The sequence below is a fragment of the Peromyscus leucopus genome, chromosome 15 (assembly GCF_004664715.2).
Source record: "Peromyscus leucopus breed LL Stock chromosome 15, UCI_PerLeu_2.1, whole genome shotgun sequence".
Classification (NCBI taxonomy): domain Eukaryota; kingdom Metazoa; phylum Chordata; class Mammalia; order Rodentia; family Cricetidae; genus Peromyscus; species Peromyscus leucopus.
The window spans coordinates 57010649-57033548 of record NC_051076.1 but is presented as its reverse complement, the minus strand read 5'-3'; the positions used below and the strand labels follow the sequence as shown (position 1 = coordinate 57033548).

Sequence of the window (22900 nt, the reverse complement as noted above, 5' to 3'; positions counted from 1 at the left end):
AAGCCGGAAAGCTTTTCCCACACCACCAGAGGGGCTGCTTGTCAACGAGAATGATCGATCAAGAGACCGTGGAGGCTCCCCGGAGGGCGTCACCCTCACACGTCAATTCCGCTGCCGCCGCGCTCGCCCCAAGCAGCTACCCGCGGAGCCCCGAGGCCCGACTCTGGTCCTGCGGGGAAGGGCGAAAGTCCCTCGAAGCTGGCCGGCCCCGGAGCGAGGGCACCGGACGGCCTCCGAGGGGAACAAACACAAGCCCGGGGGACCAGACACACAACGCTGGCTTCGGGGGCTCGGCCCCTCCCCCGGAAGTGACGCGAGGCTACGGCGTCGAGGAAGGGCCCCGACAGCGCCGGGGGGGGGGGGGGGGGATCTGAGAGTGGCGGCGGCCGCGGAGCGACGGGCGAGCCGGGCCGGGGTGTGCAGGACGTCGAGCGCGCGCGTCTGGCGAGTGGCAACCCGACTGGCCACATCGCGCCCCGGCCGCGTGTGCGGGGCGGAGGGCGGGGCTGGAGACCTGCGGCGGCGGGCGATGCGGGCGGCTGCGGGCGCGCGGCTGGCTCGGCTCGGCGGCCGCCGCCGCCGCCTTCTCGGGCCCCGGCGCGGGGGTCGCCTCGGCTGCCGCGCCGTCCTTGAGCTCCTGGCGTGAGGAGCGGTCGGAGACGAGCACCGCGTTCAAGGCCGAGAAGGGTTCCGCGCACGGCCCGGTGAGCGGCACCCCCGCGCCCCGTCTGTCCGTCCGTCCGTCGGGGTCTCGCACCGCCCTCAGCCTGCTTTCGGCGCGGGCCGGCGGGGGCTGCGGGCGCGGCAGGAAGTGCGCCCGGCGGCGGCGGCGGCGGCGGGCGGGGCGGGGCCTGGCGGCGGGGAGGGCGGGGCCTGGCGCTGAGTGGGCGGGGCCTGCGGGCGCGCTCTCCTAGGGAGCTGTCCCGCGGCGCTCAGGTGCTCGCCGAGCGCCCCCTTCGCGCTGCCCGCACCACGGTGGGTCCTGAGAAGTCCCTTAGGCGGAAGGTGGCAGCGGTTTTGTTTTGTTGTTGTTGCCTGGGTGGGGCGGAGGGGAACAGTTTTAACTTGTTGCATTGGCAGGAAGTTGGAAAGTGAAAGTGCTTTCATGGCTCGCCCACGGGCCGGAGGTTTGATCTCACTTTGATCTCGGGGTGTGCGGCTTCACGCCGCATTCTTCTCTTCCCCGACCTCGCTGTCTATCCCGCCACGGCCACGGGTTTTCCTTTCTCTCCTTTTCAGCCGCCCTCCTCGCTTACTGTACAGCCGTGGCAAGCTTTTCCTCCGAAAAGCATTTGGAAACATCTTTTGGGCGAGGAATCTTTTAACAGGCGTCCGCAGAAAATAAGGGGAATTTGTTGGGTGAAGTCAGAAGACATAGTTGGCTTTTTCTCGAGCCGTTGCAATTTGAAGGTTAGGTCATTTAAGTAAGATTTTTTTTTCTGCAGAACGGCTGCCTGTGTGTCGTTCTAGGGTCAGATTTCTTCTCCCTTCTCCCTGCGCACAGAACTTGAAGCTTCTGTATTTCCGGCTGGCAGTGGTGTTGTTGTTAAAACAGTATGATTCAACTTTTCCCCCGTAGGAGCTCTTTGTTCTTTGATCCTTGGTTTTATTTAAAACTGGAAACTGCTTACGTGAAATTCATTATATTTTGGGGAGATACTTTTTTTTTTTAAGATTTATTTATTTATTATGTATACAGCATGTATGACTGCAGGCCAGAAGAGAGCATCAGATCTTGTTACAGATGGTTGTGAGCCACCATGTGGTTGCTGGGAATTGAACTCAGGACCTCTGGAAGAGCAGTCAGTGCTCTTAACCTCTGAGCCATCTCTCCAGCCCCGGGGAGATACTTTTTTAAGTTTTGGGATACCATTATATATTTGAGGTTGGGGATGTACTGAGTGATACTCTGTCACCAGAACAAAAAAAGAGGAAAAAAGGTATACATTAAAGATCCCCTTTGCGTAGGATTCTGTGGCTCATCTTTGCTCTCCCCCTTCCTCCCTCCCTTCTTGTGCTGGGTATCAAAACCAGGGTCTGCAGCTCGTGTTCATCAGCTGATCTGCATCCCAGGCTTGGCGAAGGTAGCAGCTGTTTTCATTGCCTAGCTGCAGAGCTAGCCATCTATGGCGAGTGTGCTAGACGAGCACTGCACCACTGAGCTGCTCTCCACCCCCCACAACCCTCTTCCAGTGTGGTTTAGAGATTGGTCTTTGAGTGGTTTTTTTGTTTTGTTTTTGTCGGAGCTGAGGACCAAACCCAGGGCCTTGTGCTTGGTTAGGCAAGCGCTGTACCACTGAGCTAAATCCCCAACCCCTGGTCTTTGAGTGTTAAACCTTTGCCAGCATTTAACCCGTCACCGATCATATTCCTTCATTTGGATCCATTGAAGTCTACCTTTGTTATATTTCTAAAAACCTTTTGGCCAGGTGGTGGTGGCACACACCATTATTGGCAGGTCTCTCACAGTTCCAGGACAGCCAGGGCTGTTATACACAGAGACTCTGTCTCGAAAAACAGCAACAACAAAACTAAAAACCAAAACAAAAAAAAACCTTTGAAACTGTAACTGTTGTTAATTAGACAAGTCTCTGTCCGTGTATGTTTCTGTTCCTGTCTGTCAGTATGTAGACAGGCTGACTTCATCAGCCCTCCATCCTCGTGGTCAGGAGAGCCAGGGTTATAGGCTCGCACCCGGCCTGTTTCTCCTCTGCTTGTCTTCTGGTTTTGTTTTGTTTTGTTTTTGAGACAGCATCTCATGTAGAGCTGGCCTGGAACTCACTTTATAGACTGTGCTGGCCAAGAACTCAGGTCCAACTGCCTTTGCCTCAGAGTGCTGGGATTAAAGACGTGCACCACCATGCCAAGCCCAGTTCTCTATTGTAGTTGAGGAAATCATTATGAAGTTCATAACTAATATCACATTTGTAGGAGCTAAAGTGAAGAATTTCTACTGTCTCTAGGAGTTCATTGAAAGAACAGCCTTCCACCAAAATTGACTCATGGGTTGAGGGTTGTAGCTCAGTAGTAGAGCCCATGTTTACTGTGTGAAAACCTTGGGTTTGATCCCCAGCACTACAAATTTTTAGTGCTGTTTTTGCTGTTTTGAGGCATGGTCTCTTATAGGTCAGGGTGGCCTTGATTTGTTGATTCTCTGCTTCCCAAGAGCCGAGTTTATTGTAACAGACCAGCTGTCCTGGAACATGCTGGCTGTGAACTCAGAGATCTACCTGCCTCTGCTTCCTGTGTGCTGGAATTAAAGGCGTGCACCACCAGGCAAGGCCCTGCAGACATTCTTGACATGAAGGTGGTGTCTGAAATGTGCTCTTCCCTTACGCTCCTATTTATGAGTAGTTTTAACAGGCTGGACTAGGATATAATTGCCAAAATTGGAAAACTAATAAAAAGAATAAGAATAGACATAAGAATTGCCGTAAGAATAGACATCATCAAAAAAAAAAAAAAAAAAAGGTCTGTTTGGAAAATTCAGAACAATGACAGGGATCACTTCCTCCCCTGCCACAATGGAAATGGTAGCTACTGTTTTAACCCGGCTTAAGTGAAGCTGTAGGGAAGATGTCGAGTGGGTTCTTTGTGGATCGGTGTTGCGGTCTCTGGTGTTTAATGCTAGCAATGCTCTTGCTGGACGGAGAAGAGGCTTCTTTCAGGAGCAGAGGCGTGCATGGCTGTTGACGGAGCCTGGGATTCCTGTCTCCCTTTCAACCAGCCACTCTGATCGTGGGCCGCATCTCCTTTCTCATTTTTGGATTCAGTATCTGTACAGACAGCGTCAGAACTGGTAACGAAAGACGAACGGAGGGCATTTTCATGCTGGAGAGCAATTCTAGAAACCCAGACATTCTCCTGGCTGGTGCTCTAATCTGTCCTCTGAGTCATGTGTTGTTAGGCTTAGTCTTCTCATGCCTGAATTTTGTAATGCTGGCTGCGTTAGGTTTGTTTGTTTTAACGTCTTCATGGGAGTACCATCACCTGCCGAGAGCACACAGTTGAGTGCTTTTTAGTGCACACAGAAGGGAGTCACTGCAATCTTAGTTGAGAACGTTTTCAGCACCCTAAAAGAAGCCTTGTGGTCATCTGCTTTTATTCTCCAATTTTCTTCCCATTGCTCCTTCCACCCCGTGCTTCTCCATCTACCTCAGTGGCTCAGCCACAGTGATCTCCGTTTGTCTGTGGAGTGGTCTGGTCTGAACACTTCATCTCATTGGAGCCATCCACTGGCCCTTGGTGGCTGGCGCTTTGCACATCTGTCCTGTTTTCAAGGCTCATCCATGCTGTCAGTACTTGGTGTCTTTTTTTTTTTTTTAAGTGTGTGTGTGTGTGTGTGTGTGTGTGTGTGTGTACACAAATGTGAGGAATCAGTCCCTTCCTTCCACTGTGGGTTCTTGACAACAAACTCGGGTTGTCAGGTGTGGTAGTTTGAATGTCATTGGCCCCCATAATTTCATAGGGAGCGGCACTATTAGGAGGTGTGGCTTTCTTGGAGTGGGTGTGGCCTTTTTGGAGGAAGTGTGTCACTGTTGGGGCGGGTTTTGAGGTCTCCTATGCTTAGGATAGCGCCCAGTGAGTCAGTTGACTTCCTGCTCCCTGCAAGATGTAGGGCTCTCAGCTACCACATCTGCCTGCACACCACCATGCTCCCCGTCCTGATGATAATGGACTGAACTTCTGAAAATGTAAGCCAGCCGCCCCAATTAAATGTTTTCTTAGTAAGAGTTGCCATGGTCATGGTGTCTCTTCACAGCAATAGAAACCCTAGGACATCACATTTGCACAAGCGCTTTTATCCAGAGTCATCCCCCGCCTCTCCTTTAAACTTAATGGTATTTTTATGTGTGTGTGTGTGTGTGTGTGTGTGTGTGTGTGTAGCATAATGTACCAGGACAGCCTCAGCTGTTAGCTCTTCCCTTCTGCCTTGTATGAGACTTCTGCCACCATGTACTGCGCCAGCTCCCCAAGCTTGAAGGGATTCTCCTGCCCACTCACATTTCCTTGGAGCACTGGGGTTACAGATGTTCACTACAGCTTTATGTAGATTCTGGGGATTCGAAGTAGGCCCTCATTGCTTGTCCAGCATTCCACCCCTCTTGATTCCTTTTAATGGCTGAATAGTATTCCAACATATGAATTACTATATTTTTATCATTTCATTCATAAGTTGGATGGACATTTGAATTGGTTCTAGTCTTAGAATTTATGAATAATTCTGTTATGAACATTTCTGGTTTTGTTTTTTGGCGTGAAGCAGAGTTTTGCAATGCATTTCTGGCTGGCTTAGAACTTGCTGTGTTGACCAGGCTGGCATTGAGCTCATAGAAATCTGCCTGCCTTGGCCTCCTAGTGCTGGAATTAAAGGCATGTGCAGTACAGTTCTTCTGTGGACATAGGTTTCCATTATCTAGATGTGTATGTGGTCACATGGTAAACTTAACTGTAGAGGCATTGCCTGTAAAATTTCTACCAGCAGCGTGTGAGTTTCAGTTTCTGTCTGTGTCGGCTCTTGTTGCTCTTTCTGTTGTAATAGGCATGTGGTGGGTTTTGCTTGGTTTTGAGTTCCAGTCCCTATTGTTAGTGATGGGGAGAGCTTTCTGTGTGCTTATTGGCTATTTTGAGCTTTTCTCTGGAGAGACTCCTGTGCCTGGCTTTTCTTTTTATGCCTTAAGAGTTGTTTACCTACTCGGGTGCAAGTTCCTTTTATGACACATGATTTGTGAGAGGGTTTGGGGGTTAAAGCGTACAGGGGGATTGTTTTGGGCTTGCTGGTACTCACAGCGCAGTCTACAATGTCTATGTAGTCCAATTTGCCTGTCTTTGTGGTGTTTCAATAGAATTGATTGTCTTCAAACCCTCTCCTGACCTGCTGGGATTTCATTCCTAGAGAAGAGACTTTTTCTGATTTTAGTTTTTATTTTTTTGGAAGACGTTCAGTCACTTTGTCACATATAAATAAACTTAGATGTTGATCCGGTCAGAGCTGCTGTGTAAGGAGTTCTTCCCAGGAAGTTCTATGAGGAAAATGTCCCTGTGAGAGCACTACCTTGCTGTGTGCTGTCTGGGAGAGTGGTTGTCAGCTGGGATCATTTGACTGTAGAGACGGTCTCAGTGGCCAGGGTACTAGTGTTTAGTGGGCGGAAGCCAGGGTGCTGTTGAACCAGCTGCAGTGTGCTGGACAGTCCCACAGCACAGGATTAGCCAGCTCCACCGGCAGGCTTGCTGGAATTGAGAACTGGCCCGAACTGGAAGACCCCAATATTGAAGGCTTATTTCTTCTGTTCTTGTCCTGATCACTAATTAAATAAAAGAAGAAACTCTGCAGGCTGTGAACAGCAACAGGACTTGCAGATTGAATTGTGGAACATTCTTTTGAATTCTCAGTGTTGCCAGTTTGTATGTAAACTATCCTGCCATGATGCTTACTATTTGGAGGAGAAATACCAGTTGGACTAGGAACAGATTGTTCCCTCCACCTCAGCCCCTTGGCACCCTGAGACACACATCTTGTCACACAAACACAGTGGGCTGGCTCCTTTAGCTAGACATTGAGATGGTCTCCTGAGAGAATGAGACAATAGGACTGTAAAGGTCAAAGTTAAGAACTCACCCCCTGTTGACTTCCAGTCTTTAGCTCACTCCTGTCACTTACAGAACTAGCTTTGTTTTCCTTGGAAGCCGCTTGTCTTTAAGGTAACATTTTTCTGCTGTCATGCTGGAGATGGAACCCAAGGCCTCCTGCATGCACAGGGTATTGCTGCTGAGCCATACCCAGCTGTGCTTAAGACTTCTGAAACCAGGGGCTGGAGACCTGGCTCAGCTGTTAAGAGTATGTGCTGCTTTTGGGGATCTGAGATTGGTTCCCAACATTCATGCCAAGCACTCCAGCTCTAGGGGATCTGACACCCTTTTGGCCCTGTGAGCACCTCTGTCATGTCCACAAATGCACACACAGACACAAATATACACATAATTCAAAGCTACACAGAGAAACCCTGTCTCAAAAAACCAAAAAAAAAAAAAAAAAGATTTCTTAAGGGAGCTGGCCATAGTGGTACATAGCTTAACCCCAGTACTTGGCTGGCTGAGGCAGGAGAACTGTGAGTTCAAGGCCAGCCGAGGCCACACAGGTGACACTGTCAAATCAAAACCTAAGTAGCATAGCACATGTAAGAATGTGGACCCCGGTTCCGATCGCCTAGGCTTTTCTTGGTGTTAGCATTTGATACTTAGCCCTCTGTTAATCTCCTTCTGAGAGGTGAAATGGTGGTGTTAGGAGTAGTGTGTATCCTGCAGGAGTGTGCAGGCAGAGGCAGGCGAATCTCTGTGAGTTCGAGGCCAGCCTGGGTGGTGGTGTTAAGAGTAGTGTGTATCCTGCAGGAGTGTGCAGGACACTTAGACACTTAGCAGCGGTGCTTGCCGGCAGGAAGTGTGACTGACTCACCTGTCCGTATGCTCTTTCAGCCCCTTGCTATGGACAGTGCCATCACTCTGTGGCAGTTCCTTCTTCAGCTCCTGCAGGAGCCTCAGAATGAGCACATGATCTGCTGGACGTCTAACAATGGCGAGTTCAAGCTTCTGCAGGCCGAGGAGGTGGCGCGTCTCTGGGGCATTCGCAAGAACAAGCCTAATATGAATTACGACAAGCTCAGCAGAGCCCTGAGATACTACTATGTAAAGGTAAATACCTTCCCTGACCCTGACGCTATCAGAGACCCTCAAAACAAGAATTCATCCTTTGTCTCTATTGAGACGCTGAGTACGAATGTGGTTTACTTAGTCCAATTTAAATAGGATGAAATTTTTGTGTGTGTAGGAATGTATGTGGTGTTCCCATGTGTGAAGGTATGTGTGCACCTGTGTGTGCATGTATGTATGTGTGCGTGGGGGCTAAAAGTCAACAACAGGTGGTGTTCTCAGTTGCTTTGGGTTTTTTGTTGGGGGGTGTTTTTTTGAGACGAGGTCTCTCACTGAACCTGGATCTCGCTGATTTGTCTAGACTGGCTAGCAGGCCTCAGAGATTCCCCCTGTCTCTGCCACCCAGCACTGGTAGGTGCTCCATAGCTGGCTTTTTTACGTGGGTGCAGGGCAGCAGACTCTGGTCACCACACTCTCATTACCAGCACTTTACCAACTGAGCTGTCTCCACAGTTCCTTAGTACCTTAAAGAAGAGCTACTGCCAGCCTGCTGGCGTGGTGGTGGTGGTGGTGGTGGTGGTGGTGGTGGTGGTGGTGCACACCTTTAATCCCAGCACGGGAGGCAGAGGCAGGCGGACCTCTGTGAGTTCGAGGCCAGCCTGGTTTATGAGTTCCAGGACAGCCAGGGCTACACAGAGAATGAGAAAAAAAAAAAGAATAGCTATTGCTCCAGGTATGGTGGCTCACCTGTGACTTAGCACACGAGAGGCTGAAGCAAGGGGATTACCATGGATTCTAGATCAGCAAGAGAAGCTATTTAAAATAGAGTTGAGTTCTTAGTTTCAATTACACTTGAAATTTTTAAAGTTTATTTTATGTGTGTGTGAGGGAGAGAGGGAGCCATAGCATGTCTGTGGAGGTCAAGGACAAAGTTTTTTGGGTTTTTTTTTAAAGATTTATTTTATGTGTATGAGTGTGTTGCCTGTATGCATGTCTGTGTACCACTTGTGTGCCTGGTACCTGAGGAGGCCAGAGCCTGCCTATTTACTTACTTACCTACCTGCCTGCCTGCCTGCCTGTCTATTTATTTAGAGGCAGGGTCTCTAGCCCTGGCTGTCCTGGATATCTCTAAACCAGGCTGGCCTCAAATTTAGAGATCCACCTGCCTCTGCCTCCTGAGTGCTGGGACTAAAGGCGTGCCCTACCTCGTATCACCGCATCCAGCTTTAGCTGTCTCCTCAGTCTTCCCAGAGGATAAGCTTTGAGGGTCTGTTCTCCCTTTCTGTGGTACTTGTTGAAACAGAGTCTCTTGTTTCTGCTGCAGAGCTGCATATTACAGGCTCTCTGGCCTGTAAGTTTCCTGGCAGTTCTGTCCATGCTCCCTGTCTCTGTAGGAATGCTGGGATTGCATGACCATAACTACCCCATCAGCTTTTTACATTCTGGGGGCCAGGCTGGGGGCACGGGCTTGCATAGATAATAAATACCCTTCCTTGCCAAGCCATCTCCTCAACCCCCCCAAAATTTTTTTTTTTCTTTTTTGAGACAGGGTTTCTCTGTGTAGCTTTGTGAACTTTCCTGGAACTTGCTCGCTTTGTAGACCAGGCTGTCCTCAAACTCAGAGAGATCCGCCTGGCTCTGCCTCCTGAGTGCTGGGATTAAAGGTGTGTGTGTGCCACCAAATTTATGTATGAGTGCTCTGCATGTATACTTGTAGGCCAGAAGAGGGCATCAGGTTCTATTATAGGTGGTTGTGAGCCACCATATGGTTGCTGGGAATTGAACTTGGGACCTCTGGAAGAACAGCCAGTGCTCTTAACCACTGAGCCATCTCCTAGCCCAAAATTATAACTTCTAATACCTTGTGACTTTGGAATATTTTCTTGGGCACTGGAGAAAAACACACACCTCTGAAGAATAGACTTAGCGTCAGAGTCTGAGCTGTCTTCCTCCACCTTTCAGTGGTTGACCTTCCCAGCTGAAGAAGGGAGCTCACAGCTGTCACGTGCTGAGACCCCTTAGCGTCCTCAGATGCTTATGGCTCACACCACTGGGACTGTCTGGAGACTGGAGTTCAGCGAGTTCTGACTTAGTACAGGTGTCGATGGAGAGGGTCAGACAGGCCCAGCCTCGGCTCCTTCCTATGTGCTGTCTTATCTTAGTCCAGTTGCTGAGGAGGCCTTGAACTGCTTTAGCAGGGACTGTGTTTGGCCCGGGGAGAAGAGTGTAGGTGCTTTTGAAGCTTTTTTAAAAGCTATGCCTAGTTCTCAAATAGAGCGCTTCACTGGGTTCCCTTTTGCATGAACTATGAGATGTAAATTTATAAGAAAGTTTAAGAATGCTTGTCTTCTCTGTCTGCAGAACATCATTAAAAAAGTGAATGGTCAGAAGTTTGTGTACAAGTTTGTCTCTTATCCAGAGATTTTGAAAATGGATCCTCTAACGGTAGGCAGGATTGAGGGAGACTGTGAAACTCTAAATTCCATTGAAGCCAGCGGTTCCAAAGATGCAGAGAGCGGGGGAAAGGAGCGGGCACCCCAGCCTGCAGCCAAGACATCTAGTCGCAACGACTACATACACTCTGGTTTGTATTCTTCATTTACTCTCAACTCTCTGAACACCTCCAATAAGAAGCTTTTCAAGTCAATAAAGATAGAGAATCCAGCTGAAAAACTGGCGGAGAAAAAAACTCAGGAGCCAGTACCATCTGTCATCAAATTTGTAACAACACCTGCCAAAAAGCCACCCATTGAACCTGTTGCCGTTACCTTTTCCACAAGCCCGAGTATTTCTCCGTCTTCTGAAGAAACCATTCAAGCTTTGGAGACGCTGGTTTCTCCCACACTACCCTCTCTGGAAGCCCCGGCTCTGCATCCATTCTGGCTACTGCCTTTAACCCCGCCTCTCCAGTCCCCCCGGCACCCCTCCCTCCGAAGGAGCCTCCTAGGACGCCTTCTCCACCATTGAGTTCTAACCCAGACATCGACACAGACATTGACTCCGTGGCTTCTCAGCCAATGGAACTTCCAGAGAACTTGTCACTGGAGCCTAAAAATGAGGATTCAGCTTTGCCAGAAAAGGACAAAACAAATAACTCATCAAGGTCCAAGAAGCCCAAAGGGTTAGAACTGACGCCCGCCCTTGTGGTCACAGGCAGTGACCCCAGCCCCCTGGGGATCTTAAGTCCATCTCTCCCAACAGCGTCTCTTACACCAGCCCTTTTTTCACAGGTAGTTTGCTCTCTTCCTCTCAAGTGTGAATGCATTTATTCATCTTTTAAACTGTATCTAGAGCTTATACCTGCAAACTTAAATATCTGCTAATTAGGGCTGTCTTAGAAAGGTTATGTGTGAACCTGTGAGACTCATTTCCTTACCTTAACTAGAATCTGCAAAACAAAAGCGATTTGACATTTCATCTTTTAAAATTCATTGTTCTTGGACTGAGGATATAGCTCAGATGTTAGAGTGCTTGCCTAGCATGCACAAATCCCTGGGTTCCATCCCCAGCATTGAGTAAACCAGGCATGGGGCCGCATACGTGGAATCCCAGTGCTCAGGGGTTGGGGCGGGAAGATCAGAAGTTGAAGATCATCCTTGGCTACATAGGCAGTTTGAGACCAGCCTGGGCTACATGAGACCCTCTCTAAGTAAAACAGAAGTCATTGATTTGCAGGGTTTCCTATCTCCTCCTAAAGAAAGCAACTTCAGAGACTCCCTTAAAACTGTTGCCGTCTTAGGAAAGAGAAAACACGAGTGACTGGGAGCCTTGAGAGAAGGACTGGTGTGGGCTGTGTACTCAGCTTACCTATACATAGTTATCTTGCTCCCTTGGAGAACTTTTGAATAAGATCACCCCAGATGGTCTGAGATTATAGGTTCTCAGCTGTTGCCCTTTGTACCCAAATTTAGGTTTGCTTTCTAGTTTGCAAAGACCCTATAAAAGTTAGGTTCTAAAGTAATTGTGGTGACCTTTGTCTTTCCTAGGTTAGGAAGTGACTTCTGAGCTCTTCATCATGAGAAAGTTTCGGGCTTAGAGGTGTCTGGGGAGGAGAAGAGCGTAGCGTGTGGATTCTGTTTGTGTTTTGGGATGCTGGGGCCAGTCCTGGCAAGCCCTTGAGCCCTCTTCTTGTGTATTGCAGACGCCCATCTTGCTGACTCCGAGTCCCTTGCTCTCCAGCATCCACTTTTGGAGTACTCTCAGCCCGTTTGCTCCCCTGAGCCCAGCCAGACTGCAAGGTGCTAATACGCTTTTCCAGGTAAATCACCCCAGGTGCCTCCAGTGATCGGGCACCGTTCACTGCGGAAGTGGGCAGAGGTGGTGTCCCACGGCTCCGTGTCATCGTCACACACCACTGCGGAGCACTGGTTGCCTTTCCTTGTGATGCAATGTGTGTCTGGGGGCGGTGGCTCTCGGTTGCTGCCCAGCCTAGCAAGAGAATTTCCTAGTGCAAATTGCTAGCCCGGGAAAACACTGGTGTTCAAGGCACAGCTCCTTTTGAATGCATATGGCATTTTTTTGTGCTGTGTTAAGTTAAACCACTGTAAGTCAGTTTGTGTACATATACTAATGTGTGTACACACAGCCATGATGAGGACACATTTAATGCATTTCGATCAGAATTACATACCTACACACATACACAACCTAGTCCCCTTGCTTACACCCCTTCTGTTCCCTTTGGAATCCTTTTTCCTCCCTCTTCACAGCACTTCCTCCTCCCGTGTTCATGTCTGTCTTTTATTTATTTATTTTTTTTGGTTAGGGTTACTTGTCTATGCATGAGTAGATACGGGCTTATTTACTGGATCTAGGGCCACACCCCTGAAGAAAATGAGTCCTCCTCAGTCAGCAGCTCCTGACTACAGCTCCTCAGCTAGGACAGGCCTAGGCGCTCCTCCTCTCCTTGCTGGAATGTTGACTTGCTTGATTTTGCTCGATCTTGAGTAACCCCAGCTGCTGTGAGTTGAGGAGTACAACGCCGTGTCATATGGGGAAGACAGGATCACAGCACTGTTCCCCATCCTCTGGCTCCTAAATTCTCTGCCCCTCTTCCACAGTGTTCCCTGAGTCTTGGGGGGCGTGCGTGCGTGCGTGCGTGCGTGCGTGCGTGCGTGCGCGTGCGCGCGTGCGTACTATAGACATCCCATTTATGGCTGAGCTCGCCACAGACCCTTGTTCGCTGCACTTTGACCCGGGTGAATCTCAATATTAACCATCATTTACTGCAAAAAGGAGCCTCTTTGGAGCTGGAGAAGCGGCTCAGCGGTTAAAACTGTGCACTGCCCTTGCAGAGGACCCGAGTTCAGTTCCCAACACCCTTTTTGGACACCTGAACTCACATGTACAAACCCACATAATTTTTTTTTTTTTTAAAGCTTCCCTGTTGAGAGTTGAGAGCTGCATTCATCTCTTTGGATTAAGGTTGTTTTTAGAAGGCTATTGGACAACATGTCCATTTAGTAAAACAATAATGCTGGGTCCCTTAAGGCCTATGAGCACCCCAGCTGTGGCCTTTGACCAGGTTTACAGTGCTAGGCATGGACTTGCTCCCCATGGGGCTGGCTGTCAGTCTAATCAAAAGTGGTTGGTTCCTCCCGTAATATTGATGTCGTACCATTGGTCAGTATTCAGCGTGTGCGATCCACCGCCAGGTCATAGTACTGGTGGCTTTTCTCTTCCAGGGCCGTGTTCCAGCACTGTGAAAGCTAGCCATCAGGGAGGAAGTTTCTAGGTCAGTTCCAGCTTGATTTCTCTGACCTGCAACCAGAGTGTGAGGTGTCTCTAGCAAAAGGTCTTAGCAACTGCTGGCGACCAAGAGCAGTAGCAACAGTCTGCAGTGTCTTGAGGGCCTCTGAGGACTCCCCGATACTCATAAGGAAGTATCCCAGACTTGGCCCTGGAATTTGTTTAATAGCCCATGACTTCTGGGAACAACATTATTCACTCATGCAAGGTATCTTCATTCAAACTACTTTTTAAAAAAAACCACATTCTTTAGTTAGCTTACAAAGTAGATTTCCATTAAGGATTTTAAAATACTTAGCTTTGGTTAGTCTCCTTCTCCCTTCTTCCTCCCCTCCTTCCTTCCCACTCCTGTTCCTGCTTAGGCTTTTCCGTTCTCAGTGCCCCTCCCTCGTAGCACACGAGTTCTCCTTTGATGGGGACATGTTTTGAGAAGGGAATCATGCGGTGATTTCTGTCCCGTGCCGTCATGTTGCACTTATATAAGCCTACTATGCTGTACATGCATGTGAGGTGCAAGATGAGAAACGATTCTGTGCAGCACATCCTAGCACTCAGGAGGCTGAGATCTGTCTGGATCTCTGAGTTCAAGGCACACTGGACTACAAGAGATTGATCCAGTCTAGGAGAGAAACAGGCAGACAGTGGTGGCACACACCATTAACCCCAGTATTAGGGCAGCACACACGCCATTAATCCCAGCACTAGGAAGGTTGAGACAGGAAGTGAAATGGCTGGGCAGAGAAAGGCATATGAGGCCTGAGGAGACAGGAGCTAGGCCTGAGGCTAAGGACTCAGAGGCATTCAGTCTGAGGGTTTGAGCAGTTGGCGAGTGAGAAGTGGCTGTGGCTTGTTCCCTCTGATCTTTTGACTTTACCCGATATCTGGCTCGGTGGTTATTATAAAACCATTTAGGATTCATGCAACATGGAGATGGCACCTCACATCTTGGGAGACTGGGGAGGAGAATGACAGTGAGTTTGAGCTACACAGTTGCAGGCCAGCCTAAGTTACAGTGTGACCCTGTCTAAACACAGAGTGGCCACGGAGATGTGTGTCTAAGGCTGCTGGTGGTAGGAGGACAGCAAGTAATAATGGCGCATGGCAAATACATGAACCAGTGGCGTTCTCATTCCTGAGTGTAGGGCACTGTTCACAACTCTGTGCTGCACTTGCGCTTTCCTACGAGTACACCGCAGGAGATTGTGGACACGAACACCTGGGGAGTGTGTGGCACTAAGACTCTAGGGCAGCTGTAATGTTACAAGTTGATAGACAGTTTCAGCGTCATAATCTTACAGGACCCGGGACAGAGATGTGTACTGCCTGACTCTGGTGCACACGTGCTAGGGGGCAGAGTCTGCCCATAGGTTTTCTCTCTTTAAAATTTAATTGTTTGTTTGTAGTTTCCCACTTTTAATTACATTTTTTAAAACTTCCTTTTAAAAATTTTAAATGATTTATTTATTTTTATTTTATGTGCATTGGTGTTTTGCCTGCATGTCTGTCTGTGAGTGTCGGATCCTCTGGAACTGGAGTTACAGACAGTTTTGAGCTGCTATTTGGGTGATAGGAATTGAACCTGGGTCCTCTGGAAGAGCAGCCAGTGTTTTTAACCACTGAGCCATCTCTCCAGCCTTTTTTTTTTTTTTTTTTTTTTAAAGAGGAAAGTCTTGAGAATGTTGTATCAGTTACCTCTCAAAATTGATACATATCAGCATTTTTTTGCTGAGCCCTCTTGCCAGCCTCTATCAGCATTTTAAATACAAAGTTTAGGAAATGAATTTTGTATCATCTCCCCACCAAGATATTAGGGAAGGTCTTATATTAAGGTTTCAATCACTCTTACCACTCCATTTTCCCCCCTGGGGAGAACCACTCCTCACATACAAAAAAGTAAAAATGAAATATGGAAAAACTGAACGCCCTTCTCATTCAGTAACATTGAATAATCGATGTCACCTCTGTCCTGCCCCAGGCATTTAGACTATAAACGCAGGCATTCTTCCAGCTGGTTTACTTGCTTGTTCTGCGGTGACTGGCCCTGGGGAATTTTCTTGCATTTTATAATTTAATCATCTATTCTTTCAAAAATAAAATAAGGCTAAGTCTGCTGCTACCTGCCTGTAATCCCAGTTTACTCCAAAGGCAGACAGTTCAAGACCAGCCTGGGCAAATTTGTGAGACTTTATCTTACAATCTATAAAAGAAGGTGTGGACATATAGCTCAGTGATAGAGTCCTTGCCCGGCACATGTAGGGTCTTGGATGCAGTCCCTAGTACTGCACAAAATAAAAATAAGAAAAGGAGAGCTGGGCGTGATGGCACAAACCTGTGGTCCCAGCACTTGAGAGGGCTGTAGAGAGTGGATGCTGAACCCCAGTCTATACTAGGCTACGGAGTGAGACACTGGGTTTTAAAAAAGAAAAGAAAATCTTAGGGACTGGGGTCTGAGTGGCTCAGTGGTAGTGGCTCAGTGGTAGTTAGGCTCTGGCTTCGGCCCAGCACCAGCTTCCACCCCGAGGCCGTTCTGTCTCTGCCCGGTTTGTTTGTTTGTTTGTTTGTTTGTTTGTTTTGTTTTTGGTATTAGTGATACTGGGGATTGAATTTGGGGCTTTGCCTGCTTGTGGAATATACCCCACTGCTGTCCTCTGCCTTTTCACCCCACTTCCTAAATTATTGAATGTTATTACATGGGAAGAGCATTGAGGCGTTTTTTCCATGTTACATTTTTACTTTTCCGCATGTGGGGAGTGGTTCTCCCCAGAAGAAATGGAGTGGAGAGATCGGAGCCCTTGAGCTCTTCCCGATGCTGTCCCCAGGGTCAGCCTGGGGTTGACCGCTGTGCAGACGCTCTCAGAATGTCACAGCGGTCCTCTAGGATGAGGGTCTGGTGACCACTGCGCCTCTCTGCACTTCCCTATACCTAACGCTCGCAGTGAGTGTTGTCTTCTAACACATCTCCTAACCCTTTGAAGTTGTGTAAGGGTGTACACCAGGATGTCATTACAGTAAATGTTGCCATTCCTTTGAGGTAGATTAGAAAGAGTTAGTATAGTTAGAATATACATTGTTAGGACAAACACATTTTTTTAAAAAATTTTATTAAAAACACGTTTTATACAATATAGTTGGGTCATATTCTTTCTCCTCCCCCATGTCTTCCCAGGTCTTTCTCACTTCCTTACCCACTCAACTTCATGTTCTCTCTCTGTGTCTAATAAACACAGGGTCTGTTTATCTCTTAAAGCCAACAGAAAGCTGGGTGGTGGTGGCACACGCCTTTAATCCCAGCACTTAGGAGGCAGAGGCAGGCGGATCTCTGTGAGTTCGAGCCAGCCTGGTCTACAGAGTGAGTTCTAGCACAGCCAGGGCTACACAGAGAAATCCTGTCTCAAAAACAAAAAAAAAAAAAAACAACAGAAAAAAAAATCAAATAAACAGACTAAAAATAAATCAGTAAGACAAAAAAAAAAACGCACAGCAACAAAAACCAGGGAGTCTGTTTTGTGTTGGCAGACTGACTGCTCCTGGACATGGGCCTGCCCTGGAGTCTGGTTGGTACACCCTGGGACAGTTCATGGAGAAAATGGATTTTCCCTTTGCCAGTGGGCTATCGATTGCAAGTAGCTTCTTGGAGGACAAAGAAATTTTTGTTTGTGTGTTTTTGCTATAACCATCTTTTGGGCCTGCGAGATGTCACAGTGGGTGAAGTTCTTACTGTGCAAGCCTGCCGGCGGCCTGTTTGGTCCCCGGAAGCCACAGAGGTGGAAGGAGAGAAGGGCCCTCACAGAGTCCTCTGACCTCACACGCAGCCTGGCGCCTGTGTGTGCACTACCCCACCCTACCCCACACGTGATCAATTGAAACAGAACATGGAGATCCATCGCAGTCGTCTGTGGTACACAGTCACTGCCCTTGTCCTGAGGACGTGTCCTGTGTTGTGCCCCGGGGAATAGGAGGGACGAAGTGGAGTGGAGGTCGTAATAGGATGCTGCTCTGCTTTTGTCTCCTCAGTTTCCATCCGTGCTCAACAGTCATGGACCCTTCACTCTGTCTAGCCTGGACGGACCTTCCACTCCTGGCCCATTTTCTCCAGACCTACAGAAGACATAACCCATGCAGTTGTGGACTAAGAGACCAAGGAGCTAAGAAACAGAGATGTCCAACATGATTTGGTTTGGAATGAGGGCAAGTTCTGCAGTGCTCATACAGACTGTTGTGATTTTCCCATGGCCTGTTGAAGGCCTTGTCAGGATTCCCTGAAGTTGGACTGTATAAAAATGCCTTAATTGGAGTCCAAACTCCACCTCACTTCTTTTTTAAAAGGTTGTTATTGCTGTTTTTTGTTTATTTTCTTAAGCTTTGTGCAAAAAAAAAAAAAAAATTGGTCTGTTGGGGTTTAGCTGTGTTTTGCAAGAAAGTTCCAGAACAAAGTTACTGGTCCTACATGTTAGGACTCTTTGGCCAGGGAGAAAAAGTATGCTTAGAATCTGTTATTTTTAAAAAATACTTGTTAGCTGTGTATGATGGCCCACCTCTGTGATCCCAGCACTTGGGAAGCTGAGGCAGGAGAACACCAAGGGTTGAGGGCCAGCCTGAGATATATATATAGAGAGAGACTGTCCCAAAAGGATAAAAATACTACTTCAAGGAAATTGGTAGTCTGTTTAGTAGTAAGTATGCTCTGTTGAATGACTAAAAGGAGCCGCTCATGAACAGTGGGAAAAATAATCATTCCTGTTCTTAGGAGTATAGAGTATTACCATGGGGAGGCTCTGTTTTGCTGTGAGCTCTGACATGATGGCTCCATAGAAAGGCATCTTGTTTGCCCTCATCCTGGGTGGGATCTCTGTGCTGTACCTGTGATCTCGTCTGAACCTGTCAACAGGCCCTGAGTTTGTTTGTTTTTTTTAACACTCAGGCTCTGAAAGCTCAGTTTTAATGTGGGTCTTGGGGCATTCCGTGAAAATACAGGACCCTCACTTCAGGCACAGACCTCTTGTCTGCTCTCTGAGTGGTGTGGTTCTGTATCTGTGCAGCACATCTCAGAAAATGATTGTTAGGAGAACAGAGTTGGGGTTTGAAAATTGAATATTGGAAGCAAGCAAAAAGGTTCAGTTGAAAACCCTGAGACATAAGGAGGGGCCTTTCCTAGCCAGAAGACACCCCGAGTGACGGCCCCCTTTTCTTCTTGCTAATTTTATCCACTTCTGCTGTGCACTCGCCGTGTGTCCTTTTACATCTGAGGTCGGAGGATAGCAGTGTTAGGGTGGAATCAGGAAGGTGGGCTTGAAAGGGAAACTTTCCCGTCAGTCAGGAGATAGGTGTGCTCATTTCTTTCCAAAAGTGGTTTAAATTATGGAGGATCAGATTGCATGTGGCCATTCTCATACATAGGAATATGCTTGTTAAATTAGTAATGAGAACTACTTCTCATTACTACGGCCACCTTCTCATATTGTCACATTTATGAAATACTGTGTGGTAAGTCAGAGCCAGGAGTACGCAGGGACATTGATCTCTCAGACTGAATTGAGAGCAGTCTCAGAGTGGAATCTTGAAAATTTTGACTCTAAAGTCCAGAACTAAATTAAATTACACGCCCCATCCTCCACCCACTAAACCCTAGACACGACCTGAGTGGAATGACGTAGGGCTGGCAAGCTCAGGATGACCCATGGATACAGAGTGGCGTCTTTCAGGTGCACAGCACTGGCTGTCCGGTGCCAAGACGCTGAAGTACAGAAGTGTGTGCTGGCTGGGTAGTGAAGGGTGGCAGTGAGCTCCCGCTTCGTGGGGCAGTTGGAGACCTGTTACTGGTTCCTTTGTGGTTGTCTACATGTTCTGTTCTCATGACGTGCAATAGTAGGGTTGAAAGGTCATGTTCAGAGTGAAGGGAACAGGCACTGTAACGCGCTTTCTTCCCATGTGGAATATTTAGTTTGCATGCATATTTGGAATTACCCTCAGCAGCACTTTGTAGTAATTTAGTGGGTTAATATAGTGTGTACTAAGTAAATATGAGAGTAGACCTACCTAGGTGTTTGAAATTCTAGAAAACATAAAAAAAGTTTATCTTCCTGAGTTAAAGGAGAAAAGCCATTGGTTTATTTTCACAGATGATATATTTGATAACTTGCTGTTTTTAGCACAGAGGTGCCATGGATCCAAGGGCACCATTGAAACTCAGGCTGGGTGTGGTAGCACAGGTCTGTGATCCCAGCACTTGGGAAGTGGAAGCTGGAGGATCAAGAATCAGGGATAGGCTCAGCTACGCAGTGAGTTTGAGACTAGCTTGGACTACATGAGACCCTGTCTCGAAAAACAGAAGCAAAAAACTCAGAGCAACTTTGTAAGAAACCATGAGGCCTTGGGCAGTAGAGGGACCTGCTTTCTTCTTGAAATGAGTGAATTCGAAGAAGTGTGTGTGTGTGTGTGTGTGTGTGTGTGTGTGTGTGTGTGTGGCGCGCGCGCACTCTCGTGCTCGCCTGTATCCTTTTTAAAGTCAGTTTCTAACCTTGCTGTATGTGTGAGGCAGACATTTCTTCCTGTAGACTACCTCCTTCCTGAAAAAGTCTGAGCTTTGTATGGTTTGAATAACCATAGAATTCTTAGCGTCCACAGGTCAGTATTCAGGGGAGATTCTGTACCTTCAGCTTACATCTGGCATCCACGCCCAGTCATCTTGCCAGGGCAAATGGTGCTGGGTATCAGTAGACAGAGGCAGGGGAGATGAGCAGGTTGTCAGGGGTTGAGACATCTTCTGAGGCCTCTTGGCTTTTCTTCTGCTCTGGACCATCTCTGCTCAGCTCAGTGACTGAAGGTGTAAGAGTCGGGGTTTCAGGGTCCTGGGAAGACCTGGGTTTGGAGAGTCTGCTGGTTTCCTTGGTTTTCTGTGGCTCAGTGTGGTGCCCCACACCCCTGTGTATACTTCCCTGGATGCATTTTCACTTGATCTGTACTTTTCTCTTACTCATGCTGATTTTTTTAAATACAAAATTAAAATGTCAGGTCTAACTTAAGTGATCTTTTAATGACTTCTCATAATATTATTGTGATGTTACAGTCCTTGTAGTCTATGTGTTTGAATAAGAGTAGACATTTCCACTGATTAAAAAAGTATGTAATATATAATTGAATCTAAAAGCCCTCAGAAGGCCATCATTAAGCTTCATTGAGTTAAAATATAAGTTTATTTTCCCTTACATTTTAACAGTTAAAATATAAGTGTAATTTTTTTTTCTCTGTGGTTTTTGTTTTTGTTTCTGAGATAGGATCTTTCTATGTCACCCAGGCTGTGTGTGAACTGAATCCCAAATGCTGGCATTTACAAGTGTACACTACCAGGTCTGACTGTTTTTTCAAATTTTGGTGGAGAAAGCAAGGCCATGAACTTGGATAGAGTACTGGATTTTTTCTTCTTAAACTGGAAAATTCCTTTCAGATTTGTATTCTGTACTAGAGATCAAAAAAGGCAGGAGTGGCTGGCAGGTATACCAGAGGCTTGGCCTTTATGGCGTAATGCCAGCTGCTGATGTTACCACAGTCTTTTGTTCACCTTGGCCTTGTGCTGGGTGAGGTCTAGTACTGTTTTACTGAGGCCTGTGATTTTAACATTCTGAAAGGCAGCTTTATGTGGTAATGTCTTAAGCACCATTGAGACCCTCAATAGAATCGTAGAAGAACAGTTGGCAGTCTCCTGGAACACACACCTTGATTAGGAAAAAGTTTTCTTTTGTGTTTATTTTCTTTTTTGATTTTTGAGACTGGGTCTTAGTTTTTAGTCTAGGCTGGCCTCAAACTCTTGGCAAATCTTCCCGCCTTGGTATCCCAAGTCCTGGCATTATGACTGTAAGCTACTGTTCGGCACAGTAGATGTTTTTCAACACAGAAATTTCTCCCCAGAATTCACTCTGTTAACATGACAGTCACACTGTAACATACACAGTGAGGGGTTAGCATAAGAAATAAATGCTGCATAGCATCCCGGCCTGCTGAATCCTTCCCGCACCCCAGCAGATGACTCTAAAATCAAGCACTGTCCTAAATCACTGACTCAACATGAAGTTGCTGTTTGATTCTCAAATACAGACTTTTTTTTTTTTTTAATATGGAAAATTCTAGCTTGAAATGTTCTGGAGCTTTGTCATAGCTTTTTCCAATTTCCCATTAATTCTTTCTCATGGGATTCATTCCCAAATGCCTTCTGGATTCCCTGCACGTCCTGACAGCTGTTCCTTTTCATCTCTGTGTTACGCACGACTGACAGTTTTATTTTTATAGTCTTCTTACAGACTTCTTTGACTTTATGTTATATTTTACCAACAGCTTCACAATTACATCAGGTTACTTGACGATGAAGTATATGCCAGCTTCCGCCTTCTCGCTGGATTGTAAAGTGCTGTTTTTGTTGTGTTTCTTTTTTTTTTTTTTTTTTCCATTTGGGACACTTAAGCAGCTGGAGGAACATTTTACTCAGTGGCTTGTCCTGTTTATCACTTATTTACTTCATATGTGTCATTTGCCTGTGCCAAAAACTGGGAGTCATGCCATGGTGCCATGCTTTGGCTTGGAAAGGTGTGGAGACAAGTGCAGGCCTGAGCAGAAACCTGGGGCTGGGAATGAATTTCCAAACCTACAGGATGGAGAGTGTTGATGCTGTGGTCTGTGGAGCGGGTGGGGATATGAGGGGGTGGGAGCGTGATGCGGGTCTCTATGGATTTGAGCGGCTAAGTGTTCTTGGACACATAGCGCTGGGAAGGGACAGACACATGATCTGTCTCCGGCAGACACGCCCAGATGCTGGCTTCTGTGGAAAGCGCTTTGTTAGTTTTCGTCTGGGTCTGCTGTTCCCAGTGCGGGCGCTGTCCCATCATTCTCTTACATTGTCAGAACTACTTACTGAAGGCGCGGTCTCCATCTCTGAGCGGGATGCTTACGGGTGATGGTGCGTCATGCGCTCCAGGGAACTTGTCGCGATCAGAGTCATGTCTTCACCTGTGAACAGCAGATGGGAGAGGTCAGTTGTCATCGTGGTGCGAGTGTCCCCAGCGAGCGCTCCATCTGAAGCTGACAGTCCTTCAAGCTGCCTCGCTGTTGCTGAAACAGAACGGGACACGTGGCTAGCTTGCCAGAAAGAAGCCCTTGTGAAAGGTAGGAAGGCAGAGTGGCTTGTAGGAGAGGGACGGTCTCCTCACGTGATTTGACGTGATTCTGTAGTGCTGGGGACAGAACCGGGACCCTCATGCATGCTAAATAAGTGACCACTACTGGACTACATCCCTAGCAACAACCTCCTCCATAACTAAATGACAGCTTTCACCAGGAAATTCCTGGGGATCACAGACAGTCTCTTGACTATTAAGTGTAATGAGCATGGGGAAGTTTCATGAAGTTAACTTGTCTTTGAAGTACTTACCTGGGAATCGAGCACATTTCTAAGTCCTCCTGAGGTTCTGGCTGAGTACATCTCTCTTTATATACTGCCATGTTGACCCTGGGCACG

General features: G+C 47.5%; 2 protein-coding genes across 2 annotated transcripts in view; one reads left to right on the top strand and one right to left on the bottom strand.

The window, feature by feature from the left end:
- Window positions 1–418: 418 nt before the first annotated feature.
- Window positions 419–20637, top strand: Elk4 (ETS transcription factor ELK4). Its single transcript, XM_028876527.2, is given in 6 exon segments — window positions 419–704; window positions 7474–7689; window positions 10009–10507; window positions 10510–10877; window positions 11789–11905; window positions 17410–20637. Coding segments are annotated over 5 exon segments (1290 nt in total). The 5' UTR covers window positions 419–704; window positions 7474–7482; the 3' UTR covers window positions 17509–20637.
- The window catches only part of Mfsd4a (major facilitator superfamily domain containing 4A), a 40454-nt gene continuing 36870 nt past the window's right edge, over window positions 19317–22900 (bottom strand). The window contains exon 10 of the mRNA XM_028876525.2: window positions 19317–22392. Coding sequence (XP_028732358.1) covers window positions 22331–22392 — 62 coding nt within the window. The 3' untranslated portion in view covers window positions 19317–22330. The remainder of the gene's footprint in view (window positions 22393–22900) is intronic.